The following is a 23,127-nucleotide window of genomic DNA, read 5'->3' on the forward strand; positions in this document are numbered from 1 at the left end:
GTATTCATTAAAATTTATAATGAATGTATTCATTTATTCCATAAGTTTTTGGTGTTAAAAGTTTTTTATTTGAATGAAATATCGAAGTATTATTTTAGGATGACACATGGTCAGTCAGTTAGTTCAGTCGGTGGGAGTTCCGTGTCTCGTGTTATGGCCTCGTTCCAGTACTGTGATGTTGTGCGCGTGTGATGCGGTGCGTATGCGTCCTTTCAAACGTTGTCCTTTCAAACATGCGTCCTTACTTCGTTGAGGTCGTGTGTTTAAGCTTAGTTAGAAAACTGTGTTTTAAGAATACTACACTATACTACACTGAGATGGTTTATACTATATAGATTTGTATATTGAATGAGATGTATAATATAATTATTATAATTACAATAAAATTTATTAATCATAATTACCATAATATGAATACTGCGCTACGAATACTACATGTAGGTATACTATAAATAAGATTACTATGGAACTGTAGTGCGTGTTCTGTGATACTTGATGGTAGCTAAAAGAATTAAGATAGAGTTTAACGGGCCATCACTTTTTAATGTTTACTTTTAGTCTTTGTTTTACGAAAGCGAGTTCACCAAAAAAACAAAATGTCTATCCTGAGTGAAGTATAAAAAGAGATAAACTTGTCATTTTTTTATCTGATATGAGTGAAAAAGTCAATTCCATTTTTTCGTCGGCCTCTTCATCTTTTTCTGAACTCTCTATCACCCAAAAAATGGCTAAAATTAGTTAGTTGGATGCATTTTTAGATTTTTTTTGCTTGGTTCATTTTAATTTAAAAGTTAATTAATTTTTTTATATTTACTTATTTTATCAATTATTCATTTGCAAATTTGGCATCTGCACTGTTTTGATTGAAAATTATAAAATTTTTATTCATTTACTCCTGATTAGGTTAATATTTATTTTGATCCAAAAGTGCACATTTTGGAATTGTATTCTGTTTTATTATGCTTTATTTTATTTTATTTATTATTATAGAATGCAGGTCGATTAAACATTAAATAAATTAATTAAATAAATAAGTGTTATCTTATCTTAAACCAACACTAACATACTGTTTTTTTACTTTTTTATTTTGATTATTCAATCATTTTTTCATAAAAAACTCCACAAAAAGATGAATTTGATATAACAAAGGAGATCTATATGAATGAAGCCTGGCCGATCATCCAAGAGGCCTTGCATCAGATACTGACAATTAGGCCCCCACAGTTTTCAACATGGTCATTTGAAGAAATTTATAGGTATTGGGTAGATTTTTTGGAATTTTTTTCAAATTTCATAAAAATTAATTTTAGTATTTTTAACAGTAAAATGTTGCAGCTGCTGCCTAATTAACCAACTAATTAGTTTTAGAGTATTAAAGTTGTTTAAAATAATATTTTTAATTTATTATAATGATTAATTATTAATTTATATCAAAATTTGGAAAAGATTATTAAATATTCTCTGACGATAATTTTTGTTTTCTATCCAGCTTCGTTTTTAAATGCACTAGAAACCATTTGTATGTTTTGTACGATGACCTGACAAAATATATCGAGGCCCATCTCCAGAAAGTCAATGAAAAAATTCAGGTTTTTTTTCTAAATTCTTTTTTTTTTAATTAAAAATATTTCATCTTTATATAATTTCCTTTTTAGATTATTATATTCTAATTATGATATAATTTAAAAATCATAAATCCAGATCTCGACCTGTGAATCAATAATGTTTGTAAAAGAATTTCAAGTAGAATTGTTCAACTTCATGGAGTCTGTTAAAATTATAGCCTGCGTATTTATGTTCATGGTTGTTCATTTTTTAGAAATATTTTGCAAAAAAAAAATTTTTAATGAGTATTATTATTCATTTGTTATTTTACATTTAGTTTTAAATAAATTTAAAATAATCATAAAATTTAATTCTTTAAGTTAGCCATGTTACTTGTACATTATATAAACATAGATGGGCTATCAAATTCTTATTATATAATAAAGGTTATAGTACATACCTATAGGCTTACAGATTGTTGACTAGCTATATCGATGATAATTAGATATGAATATTAATTAATTAGCAATAATTAATTATTAACAATGTTGATCTTTTCCAGGATAATTATTACATAGCCAAAACTTTGAAATCTACGTTGACAGCTGATATGTACAAATTGTTTTCGACGAACGTATCTGATAAATACATCAATCATTTGCTATGTAAGTTAAGTTAGATTTTTTAAAGTATTTTTTTTTATTTCTAATCAGTTGAAATATTAATTATATTATTTAATTACCATTTAAATTTTGTTTATTAATTATTTGTTTATTCAATTATATTGATGATGCAATTAAAATTGTACTACTCCCTACTCAGCCATCTTGAATGAACTGCGAAAGAGCCCATTAGTAGTGCCGCCTAGCCTAATTCAAGATATCATCATTAGACTTCACACAATTAAACCAGGTAATTGTAATTAATTGTGATAATTATTTATTGTTATTATTATAATTAATAATAATTATTATTACATTTAGTTTTATTATGACCTAAATACTACTTTTTAACTATCTTTTTTTTACTATTTTGACAATGATGTATAATAATAATACTACATTTTTGCTTAATTAACTAATTATATTATATTAACCTATAATTATATGATCATATCTTATATAAATTATTATTGTTGAGAGTATTTTAGAATTATTTGAACTCCTTTAGATTTTCTTCATTTTATCTTTTTTACCATATCTGAAGTTTCAAAAAAATAAATTATGTTCTAATTACAATTAAATATTATCATTATAATAATTATAATTATAATTTCAGGGTACGCTCAGTTGAAGCCCCAGCTGTTCTCCATATACATCCCTAATTTGTTTCCGCCCTGTCGAGTTAGTGAGCTGGATCATTACATCAGGGAGGCCAAGCAGTTGCAGACTGACTTACACTCACATCCTGATTTCTACAGGTGCCTTTGGTCATTTTGTCATTTATTTATTTGTCTATGTCACTTATTATTATTGTTATTATTATTTAATTTCTAAATTAATAATAAATGTGAATCATAACTCAAATGTACCTAGGGAAATTGGTGTTTTTAAATGTAGCTTGTTAAGTTTTGCTTATAATTATGTTAATTTATGTTAATTTTATTACTATGCGTATTCTTCTCCGATAACAGTTGTGACCAAAGTAGAAAGAGACCAAGTAGCAATGACTGCAATAGTAACTGATTTTATTTTTTAGATATTTTACATTTTTTTAAATTTATTTTTAAAAATTATTTATTTATAATGATTTTAATAATAATGTTTGATTGAGTGATCTACTTATTAAAGTTTGGTTCTCGTCAATATTTTATTGTCACTCAATAATTATATTGATGGTTCATTGGATCCGTCATTTGACAGCACGTAATAAGTAATCGTATTTATAAATTCTTTTTTTTCTAATTAGTTTTTCAAATTTTATTGGTATCAATTTAAAAAAATTAAAACATTAAAAAAAAAGATTACCCACAAGACCAGACAACGCAGCAGCAACTCCCATCGTTTCCTACGACAGTCCCGACAACTTTTAACCTTAGTCCCAATCTTAGTCCCAGTCCTAATCTTCAGCCAACTTCTCATCTCGGCATTCAACCAAATCCCACCAATCCTTCTCTTAATCCGGACTTTAATCATCTTTCTAACGATGATTCTAATTTTGATTTAAATCAATAAAAAATGTTACGCGTTTTTGTTTGAATTGTTATATTTTGTTGTTGAATGTACTGAAGTTTCAAATAAACACCACTTTTTGAAGAGAATTTAGTTAAATTAAAAAAAAATTCTATTGTTTCTCCTCGATTTGTTCAAATCCGTGTTCCTCCTGAAGAATAATATTAATTCTTACCATATTTGTTATAAAATTCGTCTCTCGTTGTAACTTTTTCAATGGTCTTTTTTTTTCAAGATTATGCCGATGTGTGACGTATCTATCAATCGTAATTGTATCATCATGTTACTATGATATGCTATCATATTTTTAGTTTGGTACAATTCATATGTTGCATAATATAGCAAAATTAAATTAAATCCAATTGTTGAATGCTGATATCCATATAAGTATTTGATCGTAAAGTATTTTTACGGTTTTTTGTTTGGTTTTTGACAAAACTTGGCGTGACCATCTCAATATTATAATGATGTTGTTATATCTAATAATACGGTAAAGAATGACTTGTATATAATTTGCAGGTGAATTATGCCTCATATCTGATGTAATAAACTGAGCTCATGTCAAAATTTGCAGTGTTTTTCTGTGTTGTTTTTGTTTCAGCGACTCATTTTCAAACTCCTAACATCATTCTTTATGAGTCTAGTAATATTTTTCATTATGTTTGATAGTATGACTATTTTATAAGCAGGCAGAAATTTTACGTAAAGACTAGCATGGTGATGAATATTTTGTGTGATTGCATGTTTAACGCCTATTAATTATCATCACCCAGTCATCAAGTTGAGTAATTCATGTGATTCTCTGTAGGATTGACAGTTTTAGCGGGATTCTGTGAGTCTGTCTCCTAAAAACTTTTGCATTGTTCAATTTTTCACTCTAAATGTTTTGGACATTTTGATGTTTTGGGCATTATCCGGTTTTAGGATTAGAAAATGATCAGTAACTAATCTCATATATGTAAGTACTGTACAAGGATGTCGAAAGTTTGAGAAGAATTGTTGGCTTCTGACTGATTTGAATAGAAAAAGTACTTTCTTTCATAAAACTGATCATGTTCTTTGATGGCAGCAAACTTTTTGATCGAAATAATTAGCAATAATTACGTAATTAATTGACGAATAATAATTGCAATTAATTATTGTCTGAGATGGAGAACTTTTGCTATTGGTCCGACGGTGATCACGTGTCTTGACGTCAGCATCGCTGTTACACATTTTACCGAAACGGCCATGTTTACACATATTTTTGTATAATAATTGTTTTTTCTTGTAAATTAACAATTTTGTGTGTCACGCGTTAATTTAATGTTATTTACGCCAACAGTTGTTTGTAAGGTTTACAATTTTATCGATTATCTACTTTTCTTTTTTTTTCGTATGGTTGGACTGTTACAGTTCACTTTTCTAACAAACTGTGAGATTTCGCAAAAAAAATACCAGATTGGATCTGTCCCTCAGAACATTTACTTTTACACATTCAGTAATTTTAGTAGCTAATCACTAATTAATTAGTCTTAGTCAGTGCGAGAACAGAATTAGCTTCCACGATATCTTAATTTGAAAAATTTTGTCATCACATGTGTGTACAGTGTACACTGTACAGGTATCTCAAAATCATCATAAACAGTTGGTTCAGTTGTCAGTTAATCAAACATAGATGTGACTATGACGTGAATAGAATAATAATAATAATTGATTAATTAATTAATAAAATAAAACCTAAAGATTGCCATTTAATTATTTTATTGTAAATAACTGGCTCTTCTGTATATATATAATTTTAGTTTTGGTAGCATCAACATTCTAATAAGTTTGTTAAATAAAATTTATTAAATAATGGCAAAAGAGCCAAAACAAGTTACCAGCAAACCTCTGCAGTGCATTGTCAACTTTCTTGATGGATCAGAAGCTTCATTTGAGGTTGAGGTAAAAAAAGAATTTGTATTTTTTAACTGTTTGTTTGGTGTTTGATAATTAAGATTGTGATTATGATTATTCATTATTGGCTACTTATTGGTTTTCATTGTACAACTTTGTTTTGTACTATTCTATTTGTTTATTCAATTTTTTAATTGTAATTGAAATAGTTAATTTGAAAAATAACATTAAAAAACTATAATTATATAAATATTAAATAAAAGTCCTAAATTCCCATTTTCTAAGTGGCATTGTCGAATAAACGGTTCAATCGTGTGATTTGTAATTAATTAAATTGAAATTATTTATCTTTATTTTTAATTTTATTTAATTTTTCAAAGATACTTTATACATTTATAATACATACATTGAACTGAATATTATTAATCTACTGAATAAATGCTATTAATTACTTTTTTTCATTGTAAATTATTTGCTTAAATTTTAAATTATATGAATTATTAGAAAAAAGAAAAGGCCCAAGTCCTGCTGAACAAAGTTTTTGATCATCTGGATATTTCTGGGAGAAAATACTTTGGCTTACAGTTCATTGACATATCAAGCTCAGAGGAGAATGTTAGAAAATTAAAATTCATCTTTATTTAGTTATTTTTTTCAATGTTTTTTTAAGTTTAATGTGACCTTTTCTAGTTACTCTTTTTTAATTTCATGGCACAGTCGTTCAGTTCATAATCTGTTGTTTACTTATTTAAGATTTTTTGTCTGTTTATTTAAAAAAGTACATTTTTGCACTTAAAGACAGTTTAGTTATTACCTATTGGATCATTGTTCCATTTGATTTGAAACATTTTTATATTCATTCTATTTTCTTTTTTTTGTTTTAAATCTTTAGTTCATTCAACTATATTTGCTTATACATTCATATTCATCTGTCTTTTAATCTATTCATTCATTCATTCATTCCCACCATTTAGTTATTCTATCTTTCATCCATCTATACTCATCCTGAGAACCAGTCCTGGTGTTATGCAGTTGACCTTCGACCTCATTACGATCTAGCTGCTTGATTCTTTCATTTACTTACTTAATTAGTGGCTGTTTGTTGTTCCACTATTATATTATACATCACTATACATTGGTTTAACTCTGCACTACTCCTTATTATTGAAAGACATGTACACATACACCTACTTTTTTCCATTGCTCCTTCTCTCTCTCTCCTCTCTCTCTTATTCGTTCTCTCTTTCTCTCTTTATTTCTTCTTGGCTCTCTTTCTTTTTTCTCTCATTTGTCTATTTTAAACACAAAATGTTTATGAACGAAATGCGTTCTGTTTTTAACTGAGGAACAAATGATTATCGTGTCGTTACTATGTCCACAATAATAGTTAAATACACATAAAGTACAGAAGTTAAAATTGTGGTGAATTTAATCTATTCAGTTAAAATTCACATGTGTGTACATACACATACATTCCTGAACTTGTGAAATAAACCTACACACACACACACACACACACACACACACACACACACACACACACACACACACACACACACACACACACACATGTTTGTACTAATATTCCAGTACATGAGCAAAAACAAATTCAGAATCTTATTAGAATTAAAACGAAAGCATTCACATGAAAACAAAAGAAAATAAACCACATAAAAATAATGCAATATTCATTTTTGATATTCTTTCTCTTTAACTTTCAATTTGTCAAACGTCATTGTATTTTACTTTTTTTCCTGTAAAAATTAATTTTTTTCTTGGTTTCCTCTTCTTTCAAAGTTATTTTGAGAGTAGTTTTTTTTATTAAAATTATTTCCAGATGATAGGCAGTGGCTATGTTACAAGATTATGATAACCACCATATTTAATTGGTGCTAAACTGCTACTACTGCTGCTGTTACTACTACTACTGCTGCTACTGCTGCTGCTACTTATAATACTAATGTGAATAGTATTACTAATGCACTGGTAATAATGATGACGATTCTAACAAATAATACTGATAGTTAATAACATTACTTATTATTCATCATCACAGGTGTTAATGTCTATTGATCATATTATTATACCATTCTTTGTTGTTACTACTGCTACTATTATTACTGCTAGTACTTCTACTGCTGCTACTACTACTGCTATTGCTACTACTTCTTCTACTACTACTACTACTACTACTACTACTGTTGTTGTCATTGTCATTATTGTTATAGTTGTTGTATTGCTGTCACTGACTGCCAAAACTACTACTACTACTATTTCTCTACTACTTCTACTATTATTACTAATAAAATTGTTAACAGCAAGGAGAATGGTATTAATAATAATTATAATAATATAAGTAATAATAGCAATAATAATCACTTTCTTATATCGTGAGTAATAATAATAATAATAATAATAATAATAATAATAATAATAATAATAATAATAGCAATAATAATCACTTTCTTTTTTCTATTTTAAAAGCTGGCAGGATGTAGTGAGGCTGAATTAATGGTTAGTTATTGTACAATTTTTGCCTTTGATATATAATGATTGGGTTGTCATTATTATTATTTGTTATTATTATTATTATGAAATGTGAAATAAATCAATTTTAAAACTAATTAACTCTGGTCTTCAAATGATGAGCTTCTCAGATTAATACTTTATTTATTGCATTTGACATTTTATTTTATTTCATTAGTTTATTTTATTTGTACTGTCATTTTCATGGTTTTTATTGCTGAATAAAAGATTGTTCCCATTATTATTATTATTATTATTATTATTATTATTACTATTAGTTAGTTAGTTTCGAGAAATAAAGTATTTTTCCATTATTATCATTATTATTAATAAATTTAAAATATGTATATAAATATATGAGGGTTATTATTAATAAGTAATATTCTTGTTCTTCTTAATATAGTAATTATCATAATTCCTGTTATGTTATTGTTATTATTATTACTCTTTCTTAATTATGTAATTATCGTTAATATGACTGATATTATTATTATTATAAAAAAAACTACTGCTATTTCTACTACTACTACTACTACTACTACTACTACTACTACTACTACTACTACTACTACTACTACTACTACTACAGCTACTGCTACTACTACTACTCTAATGATATTAATACAAGCTATTCTTAAAATATTTGTATTTTGATCTTAATGTTTGTATTGTATGTTTTAATTTCTTTTATTAGCATGGCTTGAACTATTTCATTCATTCATACATACATAAATACATACATACATACATACATACTTTATTTATTCATTTGTTTTTTATTCATTCATTCATTTATTTGATCATTCATTCTTCTTTCATTCATTCATGAATTTCTTTGTTAGTACCTTTACTCAATTTCTTCATTTGCTCACCTATTTTTTACCTTTGATAATTAGCTTATTTAATTTAAGCACACCTACACTAACTACATACACTTCATTTATTGATTCTATCTCTCTCTACCCTCTTTCTCTCTGTCTCTTTTTTTCTGTCTATCTTTCTCTCTCTCTTTCTCTCTCTCTTTCTCTCTCTTTCTTTCTCTTTCTCTCTCTCACAGCTTTGGTTCTTGCTCTACAGTTCACAGAGTCTGAGTAGGAATCAATTAAACACATGAAGATAGTGTTAATATGTAACAATGGAATTGTATTATCATTATTATTATTATTTTTATTATTATGTTTTTTATTCATTCTGTTATTTATTCATTCATTCATTCATTCATTCATTCATCCATTTGTTGTTCATTCCTTTATTTACACTACAAATTTTTTCATGAATTTCATTCAATCAATAGTTCATTCATTCATCTCTTTGTTCATTCATTCGTCTATTTGTTCATTCATTCATTTGTTCATTTATTCACTTATTCGTTTTATCATTCTCATTCAATTCATCCAACCATGAAAAGATACATGAATGTTCATGAATATTAATTCTTTACCTAAAAGACCAGTAGTAAGTACAAAAATGTAGATAGAATTAATTTAAATAATTAGTTAATGAATGCATTTCCATTTAAATCTTTTCATTTTTCCATAATAATTTTATACATTTTTCAGATATGATTGTCTCAAATAAATTATAACTTCTTTGTTGTTAATAAAGTTTCATTTGATCATTATTCATTATATGTATATGACATGCAGAGATGGATTGATCCAACAAAGTCAGTAAAGAAACAAATGAAATGTAAGTTATGTTATCTGTTTTCTATATGTTTGTTTTTGTAAATGTGGTTATGTATGTAGTTTCTCTCTCTCTCTCTCTCTTTCTTTCTATTTCTCTCTTTCTCTCATTTTCTTTCTCTGACGTTTTTATTATCTTTTGTATGCCTGTATCCAGTTTTTTGTAGTTTAAAAAAGTTTATATGTGTATATATGCATGTGTGTATTTTAGTTTTTGTGGTTGTGTGTGTCTTTCTCTACCTTTGTGTTTTTCTGGTTATAGCTAAGTGTATATACATATGTGTAATAAATATATTTTATGCTCATGTTATAAACAAGGGCCTTCTTAAATTTGCTCATTTATCATGGCATCTATCATAGAAATGTCATTATTAAATATTTTTTTGTGTCCTTTCTGCTCTTTGTGATAATAATGTTCTCATTCTTTAGACATTCTGTGTTGCTTTATTTTTGTTTTAAGCTAAAATAATTACGCAAGGTTAAATAGTAATGCTATTTATGTTAATAAAAAAAAACTATTATGATCTGATCTTCAGCATCTTTATTAAAGGATTTCTTTCTCTATTACAAATTACTATTTTGAAATAAAGAAACATGTTTGTGCGTGCGTGTGTGTGTGTTTGTGCGTGATGTTCATGTATGTGTAGAGTATATGTGTGTGTGTAAACATGTTGTTACATTGTATCTTTAGACAGGATGGGGATGGGCTGATTGATTTACTGAATGTACAATGAGAAATGAATGAATGATTGAAAGAGATAATATATGAATGAATGAAGGATGGAAGGCAAAAATGAAAGAATGAATGAGGGAGTGACTGAATGATGGAATTGTTCGAACTTATTAAGAGACAAGAATTGCTCTGCTAAGAATTATTCTTTTAAATGGAAAAAGTATATATTTGTGTGCCTGTGTGTGTCTGTGTGTGGCTTGTGTTATTTGTGTTTGTTATATGTTAAAATTTTCAAATTGATATCTTTTATCTGCCTAATTATTCTTTCTCACCTAATTCAATCAATCATTCATTCATTCGTTTATTCGTCCTTTCATTCATTCGTTCATTCATTCATTCGTTCGTTTAGTCATTCGTTCAGTCATTCATTCATTCGTTCATTCATTCATTCATTCATTCGTTCATTCATTCATACACTCTCTCAGCTCCTCCTCCACACTATTTCTACTTTCGAGTAAAATTTTATGTGCCACATCCTGATCAGTTGGCTGAAGAATACACAAGGTTGTTCATTTGACAGATTGATTGATTGGTTGATTAATTGATTGATTGATTGTTTAATTGGCTGGCTGGTTGGTTGGTTTGATGACTGTCACGTTGTTTGATTGGTTGGTTGATTGATGGATTGATTGATTGATTGATCAATCAATCAGTTGATTGGTTAATTGATTGATTATTTTTTTAGCCAATCAATGATTTCAAAATCCCACCATACTTGCACACCCAAGGTACCACTTTTTTTTACAACTCATCAAAGACTGGATGTCAGGGAAGTTGAAAGTCAGCCAGAAGGATGCAATCACATTGGCTGGCTATGCTGTACAATGTTAGTAGTATTTGTTTGTATGCGTTTGTATCTGTATCTATGTGTGTGTATGTGTGGTGTGTGCGTGTGGGTGTGTTTTACGTGTGCCTGTAAATTGTGCAAATTTAAGAATCCTTTCTATCTTTACATTGATTTTAATTCAGTTTAAAAGTTTATTTCACAAAAAAGTTTTGGTTAAACATTACAATGATGGTTTATTTTTCATTATTGGAATGGTTCTATTATAATGATTTCGTGACTTTATGGTTATTATGCTGTAATTTTATGGAAAATTTATGATAATTTTGTAATAAATCTCATGATAATTTATGAATTTTTTGTTTACAATCTAAGCCGACCTTGGTGATTACAACCCTGATGAGTTAGGCGATTACCTAGCTAATGTTCAATTCCTGGCTCATGAAACACCAGCATTTATCAGCAAAGTTTCATCTCTACATAGAAAATTAAGGTCTGGAATTAAACTTTCAAAATTTGAAAAAAATGTTTATATTGATTTTTTTCTTTAAATATTTTTACTTTGTGTATCTTTTCAATTTTTTTTTAAACATTACTTTATTATTTATTTTATTGATTTTTTTTCAAAATGTTAGATCATTCACCTTAAGCAATTTTATTTTATTCATTCATTCTTTAAAAGTTTATTTATCATGTACATTTCTTCAATTTATCTGCATGTTTTTCTCAAAATTCATAATTTTTTGTTAGCACAGGTCAATAATACTAATAATATTAATGATAACAACACACATTGACATTCACATTCCTACACGCACATAGCCTAGAAACACATATATTTACACATAATAGAATAGTTTAGTGGAAAAATTTTGAATAAATTAACATATATTTGGATAAATTAACATAAATTATAATCGCAGGGGTATGACGCCTGCCATGTGTGAGTTGAAGTACCTCGAGATTGCCAAGAACCTTGATGGCTATGGTGTCAGCCTCTATAAAGCTGTCCTGGTTTGTTCTGTTGATGATGATGACGATGATGATTTGGATGATGAGGATGATTATGATGATGATGATTATGATGATGATGATGATGATGAGGATGAGGATGAGGATGATGATGATGGACGTGGAGATGATTTCAAACAGGATGATGGTGATGTCTATGATGAGGATGATTTTTATAGTAGAAAAATTGAATGGTCATAAATACACAGACCTATCCACACAAATCTACACACGCACTTACAAAGACACATAATAACACTCAAACACATACACACCTAAACAAGTACTACTATCATTGCACAACAGTCAGCCAGTCACTTTTTACTGGAAGACAAATATACACACACATATATAGACACAAAAATCATGCACACACAGAGATACACAGATACATATACACGCAGATAAACAAATACACATACATTCACACAAACGCAAATACACACAAACAGACAAACACACTCATACATATAGGACAATACTAACAAAGAGATTGAGTTGGGAGTTTCATCGCATGGGCTTGTCATGTTTAGTAGAGAGGTTAAGATGAAAACGTTTACATGGTGAGTAGGGATTTTACTGATTCTAGTAATTCAATAATTTTACTAATTCACTGAATTCACTAATTTTACTAATTCACTAAATCATTAATTCACTGGTTCACCAATTCATTAATTCGCTTATTTTGCTAATAAATGGAGTAAAACTAAGAAGTTATCAGTTACGTATGTTGTTGTTTAATATTGGGGAAAATGATTATGCAATTGGTGGAGTAATTAATTATGCAATTACTAAAGACATCTATGAAATCAATTATTATTAATTAGGTAATCAAGTAATAAATTAATTACATAATTAAATTTATGTAGTAATTGAGGAAGCAATTAAGAAATTGGTGAAGTATTTAGTTATGTAGTTTACAAAGTAATTTAATTGATTAACTGAAGAATTAATTAATTATTCAATTAATTAATATTTATTTAATTAACAGGGGTCAAATAGTAAAGTTATCATTTAAAAGGAGGCTGTTTTTCATTCATCTCCACAAAGATAACGTACTGTAACTTTTGTTATTTATTGTTGTCATTATTTTCATTATTATTATTATTATTTATTATTATTATTTATTATTACAACATTTATAAAATTATCAGTCTCTCTCTCACTCTCTCTCTCTCTCTCTCTCTCTCTCTCTCTCTCTCTCTCTCTCTCTCTCTCTTTCACTCTTTCACTCTTTCACACATACACACACACACAAACCGTTCAAAACACAAAACAGGCTGACGACGCGACACCGACGGCATCTTCGATGACGTCAACGACGCAGCCCTCCTCCCTTGCACAACAGACGACAACAGCAGCTCTATCTGAAAATATTTACGGTTTCCACCTGTCGTGCTACAGGTCCTGTAAAAATCTTTGGAAGTCGTGCGTCGAACACCACACTTTTTTCTGCCTACATGCCCAACAACAATCGCAACAGCAGCACAGACAACAACAGCAGCAACAACAACAACAGCAGCAGCAGCAGCTGTTGACAAACTCGACAAAATCGCCGTCATCATCGCCGCCTTTAGATATAAAAAGCCAATCGATTTCGTTGTCGTTCTTACCAATATCAACATCTAAATACAACTCCTCAAAACAGCAGCAGCAGCTACAGCAGCAAGACGTAGTTGGTGTCGGTAATAACATCGCTAGTAACAAAAGTAACGTGAACAATAGGTCGATGGATAATGACGACCCGTCGCTATCCTCAATCATCCCTCCGCCAATGTCGGCCTCGCCCACGTCATCGTCCTTATCGCAAACCCACTACATCATTGAGCCTGCATCGTCGTTTACATCTGCGCAACTACCGAATCTTTCACAGCAGCAGCAACAGCAGCAATTTGTAGCTTCATCTTCACTTACTAAGAAACCCCAAACATATCTCGCAAGATCTGAAGCGTTTCGATCGGCGACTACCACAGACGCGCCTGCCATAAACACGCAACTGATTCGACCTAACAAATCAGTCCTTCACATTCCATCCGATCAACAGCACCAACAACAGCAGCATCAACAGCAACAGCAACAACAGTCGTTATTTGTAATGACTAAATCATCTCTCTACAACTCCAACAACAGTAGCAACAACGTTAATATTGGTTTACAAAGCGGTGGCGAGGTTACTCTAGTAAACGGTTGGTAGTCGTCGTCGTCGTATTTACTCTTTCTGATATTTCTTCGTTTCTGTTGTTTACATTTCTTAAATGTTGATGAAAATGTTCATGTTTTCATTCCTGCTATTAGGACAAGCATATTTTTCTTGGCTAATTTATTTTATTCCTGCTTCTTTATTTTTTGTTTTCTCCTAGGAAATTTTATTCTTTTGTTTCTTGTTTGAAATTAATGTTTTCATCAGTTGTTCTTTCTGTCAATCTCTTTTTATTTTTGCTTTCTTTCTTTCTTTTATTTCTCCTTTCATATCTCTCCTATCTCCCCCTCTCTCTCTCTCTCTTTCTCTCTCTCTCCTTTGTTTTCAATGAAAATGTGCAAACAAGCCTTCCTGATGGATGGATGGATGGATGGATGGATGGATGGATGGATGGATGGATGGATGGATGAAGTGTACTTATTTCTGGAAGAAAATTTTCTACTAATTAAACACTTGTGTACCAGACGTCATTTGTTTTTGCTCGTTCTCTCTCTCTCCCTCTTTCTCTCTCCCTCTTTCTCTCTCTCTCTATTTCTCTTTTTCTCTCTCTCTTTTTCTTTCTCTCTCTCTCTCTCTCTTATCTTTTACTTTTACTTTTTCCAGTTTTTTTCTTACTTTTGATCAAAAAAAAATTTTACATTTTGAAAACTAAAACTTGAGAGGGTATAGCACAAAATAAGATATTATTGAAGAATTAACGTATTTAACAATTTTCTCACCTTAGGTCCGACCTCTGACATCATAACTCCAGCAGCATTATCTCCGTCGTCGTTGACATACCCCCCACCGTCATCCTCATTGTTCTCATCATCCTCGTTATTAACCAACAACAACAACCAATCATCTACGGCCAGCACTACAACGTCACGTGTCCTAATTCCCAACTCTAAATATAGCCTCAAGGCTTTCCCCACCTCGAGCGAACGAAAGCGCACCTTTGAGAATAAGCACATCGTTGAGTTTGAGGAATCGTCTGAGGAGTTAGTTTCACTTTCATTCTCCCTTTTTTCAGAATTTTTGTTATTTCCTACCAATCTTTTTGTTTCGTTATTACTGCTTTGTTTTATTATCATTTAACTCATATAGTTATTATCACTGTTTCCATTACATCATCATTGCACCATCATCATCATTGCACCATTATCATCATTATTTTCGCCATCTAAGCATTATGAATTACTTCGTAAGCTTAATAATTTATTTCATTGTCATACAGTGAGGACGGAAAGATCCATAACGTTCCAGACAATCAAACCATCACCACCCTATCTCCAGTTATTATCATGAATAATAATAATAATAATAATAACAACAAAAACAATAATAATAATAAAATGCTGCTGAATAATTTGGGGGCCAAAAATGAAAAGGTCGTTATTTTTTATTTTGTTTTCTTTGGTTTGTTTTTATTTTTTGGTGATATGAAGAAAAGGTTTATTCTCATTTATTTGTTTGTTTGTATTTGTTACATTGTACATTATGTTGTGTCATATTTGTTTATTTTCATATTATTTGAAATCCTCAGAAATCTATCTTTCCTGTTTCGTCATCCTCATCGTCATCAATAGCCGTGACGTCATCGTCGTCGGTACCGCCGTCAACATTAAAAACGCCATCGAACATTTCCACGACAGCAGCCGCGTCATCAGCTGCAGCAGCAACATCCTCCGCAGCATCATCTTCACTGGCGTTATCAAAAACTCCTCGAAATAATTCTAACAACTGTCTAGATGGCCTGATTACGGTTCGAATGAAGCCGGACGAGCAGGGCAGATTTGGGTTCAATGTCAAGGTCTTTGGTCTTTCTAATTACGTTGCGTGTGTGCGTGCGGTGTGCGTCCCTTGCCTGTGCATGTGTATAAGCCTTTGATTGTTTATGTGGCATGTATTTTTGTTTCTTCTTTTGTTGGTCTGTTTGGAAAACAATTATATTAATACTCACTCACTTTGAATCTATCGTATTAGCTAATGATGTTATCCTAAATAAGGGTGGAGCCGACTTGAACCAGCCAATAATAGTGTCTCGGGTTGCCCCGGGCTCACCTGCCGACGCTTGCTCACCCCACCTGTCAGAGGGAGATCATGTTTTGTTCATAAACGGGAGAGATGTCAGCCAGCACACCCACCCACAGGCTCGTTTGTTGCTTGCTTGCTCGTTTGTTCGGGGGCTGGTTGTTGGTTTAAAGTTTTGTTTTTTGCTGCTGCTGCAATTTGTGAGGTTATGTTGTAGTATTTACTGATAGTTACTGTTAATTTGATTGCAGGTCGTTCAGTTCATCAGGGCTTCCAGGGAGATTCACTCAGGGGAACTGGTCCTTGTCGTCCGGCAGAATGGTGCGCTGCATAACTAACTCTCTTTCACTTATTTCATTTTTCTACCGATTGTTAAATGTAAAAACCTCTTGAAAGTAGTATGCAAGAGTGAGTCAACTCGAAAATTTTTTCATTAATGACGCACCTTTAGTCTACCTGAACGATGCGAGTCCAGGTGAGCCAGACTTTCAGTACATCCCCGATACGCATCACATGATGGCCGTCCTGCCACCTGGCGGAGACAAGTTGAGTGCCTCCATTGCCCTGCTCAGGGAATCTGTCGAGAGTAATGCCTGCCTCGTTCAGTTCGAGGTTGGTCAGTTGGTTGACCGGTCGGTTGGTTGGTTGGTTGGCCAATCGGTTGGTCGGTAAGTCGGTCGGTTGGCTAGCTGGCTGGCCGACTGGCGATTTGTGACCACTATCATGATTTATGTTGTTCATCTATTTATTCATTTCTTTAAAAACGCCTATACTCGTTTACTCATTATCATCACTCACTCACTCAGCAACTGTACCGCAAGAAGGCGGGCATGACGATGTCTGTGTGCACGAGACCTGAGAACCTTTCCAAAAATAGATATCGAGATATACTTCCATGTTTGTTTATTGATTGATCGGTTGATCGGTTGATTGGTTGATTTGTTGATTGATTTATTGATTGATTGACTGAATAATTGAATGATTGATTGAAAGATTGAATGTGTGAATGATTGATGAAGAAGTGAGTGAGTGAAGGAGTGAGAAGATGAGTGAATGAACGTACAAATAAATAAATAAATAAATGAAGGAAAGAAGGAATAAGAGTGAGTTTGGATATCGGCAATTAAATTGCGCGTAACTATGGCTATATATAATGTAAATGTAAATATAAATAGCCACTGTGATAATAATAATAATAATAATACTGATTATAATTGAGATTTTCGTAAAATGGGAATGTGTGAATTCTCTCTCTCTCTCTCTCTCTCTCTCTCTCTCACACACACACACACACACACACACACACACACACACACACAAGCACACACATACACATACATACTTACCTGTGTACAAACCCTAATCATACATCAATACGTATAACACACACGCACTAGATGATGCGACGAGAGTAAAGTTAACAAGTACGGTTGAAGATTACATCAATGCCAACTACGTCAATGTAATTTGTTGTTGTTTTAGCCCGATGTTGTTGTTTCGGTTCATGTAGTTGTTGATATTGCTGGTGTGGTTGTTTTTGTTGTTTGTCTGATGTCGGTTGCTTTCGAAATGTTAATCTACTGGCAATTTTATTTTCACATAATTACAGTAAATAAATAAAATCTACCTTAAAACATGGCAAAGCAAGCTTTCTTAATTATCACCTATAACTAATAATATAATTATTTATTATTATGCAATTTTTCGGGTTTTTCCTGACAGATGGAAATCCCAGGCTCTGGAGTTATAAATAGATACATTGCAACACAGGGTCCTCTGCCTGAAACTACCGCTGATTTCTGGGCTATGATTGTTGAGCAAGGTTTGCTATGGTGATGTGATGCAATGAAATGTGATATATTATGGTGTTTTAGGTGGTGGTAAGACGAGGACATACGTACACATGTTACAAACACACATACACATACATACTCGACACATCCATCCAGACACATTTTTACAAAATAGGGTCAACGTTGGTTGTCATGTTAACCGTAACGACGGAAAGAGGTCGTGTCAAGTGTCACAAATATTGGCCTGAACCCAACAACAGTCTGACCTTTCTTGATCTTGACCTGGTTGTCACCTGCAGAGAGGAGACTTATCCCTCGTCTTCATACATTTGTAGGGAATTGATCATCACGGTTGGAGTTAGTGATGTTGGTGGTTCTCTTAAATTCGTTGTTGGTGCTTGTGGAAGTTTTTTTTAATGTATTAGTTGACGTTTGCTTGTTTTTGTTTTAATAAAGTATCTATCTATCTATCTATCTACCTATCTATCTATCTATCTATCTATCTATCTATCTATCTATCTATCTATCTATCTATCTATCTATCTATCTATCTATCTATCTATCTATCTATCTATCTATCTATCTATCTATCTATCTATCTATCTATCTATCTATCTATCTATCTATCTATCTATCTATCTATCTATCTATCTATCTATCTATCTATCTATCTATCTATCTATCTATACTATCTATACTATCTATATCTACTATCTATATCTATCTATATCTATTTATGAACTAGTACACTAACGATAGTAACAACCGCACATCAATAACATCAACAACACAACAACAATCACATGACATGCACAACTCAACGGCGACAACGACAACAACAACAACGACAACTAAACAGCGCAATCCGAACAAGCAGCACCAGCATAGGGTCTGCCAGCTTCAGTACGTGGCCTGGCCCGACCACGGCGTCCCAGACGACTGCACAGATTTCTTGGAGTTTGTGGAATTGGTTAGGAAGAATAAAACTGGCGTCGTTGAACCTGCTGTCGTTCATTGCAGGTTCGTGTGTTGTTGTTTTGTATTGTTGTTCGAGTGCGTTGTTGTTGTTTTGTATTGTTGTTCGTGCGTTGTTGTTTTGTTGCTGTTTGCTGCTTTTGGTTGTTTTTTTTTAACATTGAACCACACTCATAAATTGCTTGCGGACTTAGATGTTAATGCTACCCAGGCAAAATGGGCTGCGGATAGTTTTTGAGATTTGTAATAAAAAAAAAATGTTAAGATCAGATGAATGTTCATGCTCTCAGTTAAAAGTTGAGGTTTTTAAATTGCTAGAATGAACTTTCCAATCACATTCCACGCAACCTATCATAACAGTGCTGGTATAGGTAGGACAGGTGTGCTGATAGCCATGGAGACGGCAATGTGCCTGATGGAGGCCAACCAGCCAGTGCACATGCTGGACATCGTCAGGCAAATGAGAGATCAGAGAGCCATGCTCATACAAACTGCTGTATGTTGCGTTGTTGCTGTTGTGGTGTGGTTGTTGTTGTGGCGTAGTTGTTGTGCTGTAGTTGTTGTTATTGTGGTGTTGTTGTAGGTTTATGAGTGGCTTATTACTGGTTAGTTTATTGTGTTCGTTCATCTTGTTGTTGTTGTTTTTTTGGTGGTATGGTTGGTTTTCCATTATGCATGGTGATGTGGTTTCATTGGAAAATTATCAGTCATGGTTAATGTTTTTGTTGTTTCTTTTTAGTAATCTCGTTCTTGTTATTGAGAGTATAAACGTTGTTAATATTAATTAATGACTAATTTATCCAACCAGGGACAGTACAAATTTGTATGTGAAGCCGTTGTGAAAGTATATGATGGTCAGTATATGTTTTATTGGTGTGTGTGTCTGTGCATGTTTGTGTGTGTGTGTGTCTGTGTGTGAGTGTGTGTGTGGTGTTGTGTTGGTGGTCATTTTTTTAATCAATCAACCAACCAACTAACAACAGAACAGATGGTTGTTCCTCTAGATGAATATAAGAAATGAAGATGAGGAGGATGATGAAGACGATGAAAGACAAGATGATGATGGTTATGATGATAACAAAGATGATGATGATAGTGAGAGGTTGTACAAATGACGATTGAGAATAAGTAAAGAGCCATCATTATAAATGATGCTAATGATGATGGTATTATGTACAGGTTTTACGAGAAATAATACAACTTATCAAAGAAAACTTTACAACGTTTTCAAAGCATTTTACAATTTATTTATAATTAAATTTATTTATAACTAAATTTATTTATAAATTTATTCATTTATTTAAATTTATTTATAATTAAAAATGTTTTATTTGTCTTATCATAAATATAGAAATATAGCAAACTCTCGGCTCAGCGGCTAACAAAAGGTTGTCAAATATTTTGAAGGAAGGTGTAGTAAAATTTCTTGGATAAGTTGTAATATTTCTCGTAGAACCTCTATTATTAATGGTGTTGTGTGTGATTATAGTGATGGCTTACTATTATGCAAAGCTGTTAATAATGATGTCTTTGTTTGGTTTAATAATAATAATAATAATAATAATAATAATAATAATAATGATAATAATGATAATAATAATAATAATGATGATAATAATAATAAACATTCATCTTCTAACTTTAACGTGTAATGAATGAGTTAATCTTGCTAATATTCCAGCCAAATTTTATTATTTGTATGGTTTATCTGTTTATCTATCTTTATCTATCTATCTGTCTGTCTATCTATCGATCTGTGTCTGTCTACCAGTTGATATCCACTCGTTCGTTTCATTGATTTGTTCATTTATTCACTTGTTATTACTATCACTTTGTGTGCGTGAATCTCAACTGTTACTACTACTACTGCCGCTGCTACTTTTCTGCCGTTGCTACTACTAGTACTACTGCTGCTAGTGTCGGTACTGCTATTACTACTAATAATAATAAGGATGATGATGTTATATTCTTTTTTGTTTTTAATGTTTCTCTACTTGTTTTTCAACATATTAGTTCAATAATAATATGAGATTGTTTTTTAACTGTAAATAAATGAAAGAATGATTGAATGAAAGAATGATTGAATGAGTGAGTGAGTGAATGAATGAGTGATTGATTGATTGGTTGAAGGAATGATTGATTGATTGGTTGAAGAAATTATTGAATGAATATTGTGTTGTTTGTATCTTTAAAAATGTTTATTTTCCAGTTTTTTTTCTCTCTTTTTTGATTTAGCACATTTTCATTAAAACTTATCTCATTGATGGTTTATATTGTGGCGTGAAGGATTAGGTTGATTGTAATGGTTATGATGATGATAGCAATAAAGATGATGATGGTGACGACGACGACGATGGTGATGATGAATAGAGAGAAGATGAGGATTGAGAATATGAATGTTGCCGAATGTTAATTATATATTATAAATAATTATCCGATTATAAAAATTTCTTTTTAAATAGAGTTTATTTAAATTGCAAAATGAAAATTATAACTATTAATTGATTAATTAATTACTTCTTACGGATTGATTGACTGATTCATTCATTCATTCATTCATTAATCAAATTATTTATTTGTACACAATACTCTAACTGCATGCTATATTATTGCTAATGTTACCTTTGTACATACTTATAGGTTTGTAATTCAGTTTCAACTTTGTATGTATGTATGTGTGTTTATATGTTATATATATTTGTATATTTATTATATGTATAAAGAGTTGTTGAATATTTAAACATTGAAAATCTTAACGTAGCTGTATATTTGTATGTGTGGTTTTTTTTTCTGTATGTCTTTGTGCATGTGGATTATATATTACTTTGTGTCTGAGTTTGAAAGCTTTTTCGTTTTTTTTTTATATCTCAGTATGGGTTTGTGAGCGCGTGTATATGTGTATGTGTGTGTATGAGTGTGTATGTATGTGTGTGAGTGTGTGTGTGTGTGTGTTTTTTTTTTGTTGCTGTGCGAATCGCAATCACAAAAAATGATGTGTCATTTCGGTCCATGCGTTTATTTTTTTTCTCGTTTGGATAACTTTCTTCTCCACAAAAATCAATCAATTATGTCACGATTCTATGATTTGTATTGATATTTTTGCACACCATTCTCATCAGAGATATGTAAAGAAGCACATACACACACGTGAGCACATATACACATATGTATGTCCATTCACACATACACACACATATGCATGTCCATTCACCTTTGTATGCGTAATTAATTCATTTTTGTACTTACATATAGCGTGTTTTTTTTTTATTTGACAAAAAATATAGCCAGGAATTTTTTTTACAGTTAGACTCACACATACACAGAAACAAACAAACACACACATACATAAACATACACACACAGACACTCTAACGTTAGTTTAGTCCATGACGTTTTGAAGTAATAAATTTATATAGCGCTATGACTGCAACATAGTAATAAATTAAAATTGAACAAACTAGATGCTATAAAGTTAAATAATTAAATAGGTATACAACGTGAATGTGATTTACATATTAAACACTTAAAAGATGTGCATATGATGTATATAGCAGGGAAATATACATTTTTTATGATATATAAATGTATATGTATCTATATATATTCACATATAATATGTTATTAATATATAAAAGTATATATCACATATATATATATATATATATATATATATATATATATATATCGTGAAGAATATGAAACCGTTGTATAGGACTGTAAATGGTATTGTATATATATATATATATATATATATATATATATATATATAACATAATTTAAGATACAAGATAAAACGGTTAGTATATTTTTTAT

The 23,127-nt window shown here is 30.9% G+C and overlaps 2 protein-coding genes across 2 annotated transcripts; both read left to right on the forward strand.

Annotated features, from left to right (window-relative positions):
* The first annotated feature begins 576 nt into the window (after positions 1-576).
* On the forward strand, positions 577-4,282 carry HELRODRAFT_192044 (hypothetical protein). Its single transcript, XM_009020354.1, has 9 exons — positions 577-737; positions 1,130-1,256; positions 1,490-1,589; positions 1,702-1,803; positions 2,108-2,210; positions 2,368-2,457; positions 2,824-2,965; positions 3,179-3,222; positions 3,508-4,282. The coding sequence occupies exons 1-9, from the start codon at positions 653-655 to the stop codon at positions 3,717-3,719; spliced, it is 1,005 nt and encodes a 334-aa protein (XP_009018602.1). The 5' UTR covers positions 577-652; the 3' UTR covers positions 3,720-4,282.
* A 1,816-nt stretch (positions 4,283-6,098) lies between these two features.
* Positions 6,099-20,233, forward strand: HELRODRAFT_80369 (hypothetical protein; the record flags this gene model as incomplete). The annotated part of the gene is made up of 21 exons (XM_009020355.1): positions 6,099-6,209; positions 9,767-9,809; positions 10,964-11,045; positions 11,267-11,364; positions 11,698-11,815; positions 12,246-12,330; positions 12,808-12,896; positions 13,325-13,388; positions 13,682-13,935; positions 14,044-14,495; positions 16,264-16,325; positions 16,522-16,692; positions 16,807-16,867; positions 16,998-17,158; positions 17,353-17,443; positions 17,944-18,008; positions 18,269-18,368; positions 18,515-18,696; positions 19,199-19,359; positions 19,675-19,810; positions 20,123-20,233. Coding segments are annotated over 21 exons (2,697 nt in total), but the record flags the coding sequence as incomplete, so codon positions are not given.
* Positions 20,234-23,127: the final 2,894 nt, after the last annotated feature.

This window comes from Helobdella robusta (genome assembly GCF_000326865.2).
Source record: "Helobdella robusta unplaced genomic scaffold HELROscaffold_27, whole genome shotgun sequence".
NCBI lineage: Eukaryota > Metazoa > Annelida > Clitellata > Rhynchobdellida > Glossiphoniidae > Helobdella > Helobdella robusta.

Coding starts and splice junctions, on each gene's coding strand:
- HELRODRAFT_192044 (XM_009020354.1), top strand. CDS start 653: ATGAGTGAAAAAGTCAATTCCATTTTTTCGTCGGCCTCTTCATCTTTT. Junction 2,211..2,367: donor ATACATCAATCATTTGCTAT/GTAAGTTAAGTT, acceptor CTCCCTACTCAG/CCATCTTGAATGAACTGCGA. Junction 2,458..2,823: donor ACTTCACACAATTAAACCAG/GTAATTGTAATT, acceptor TTATAATTTCAG/GGTACGCTCAGTTGAAGCCC.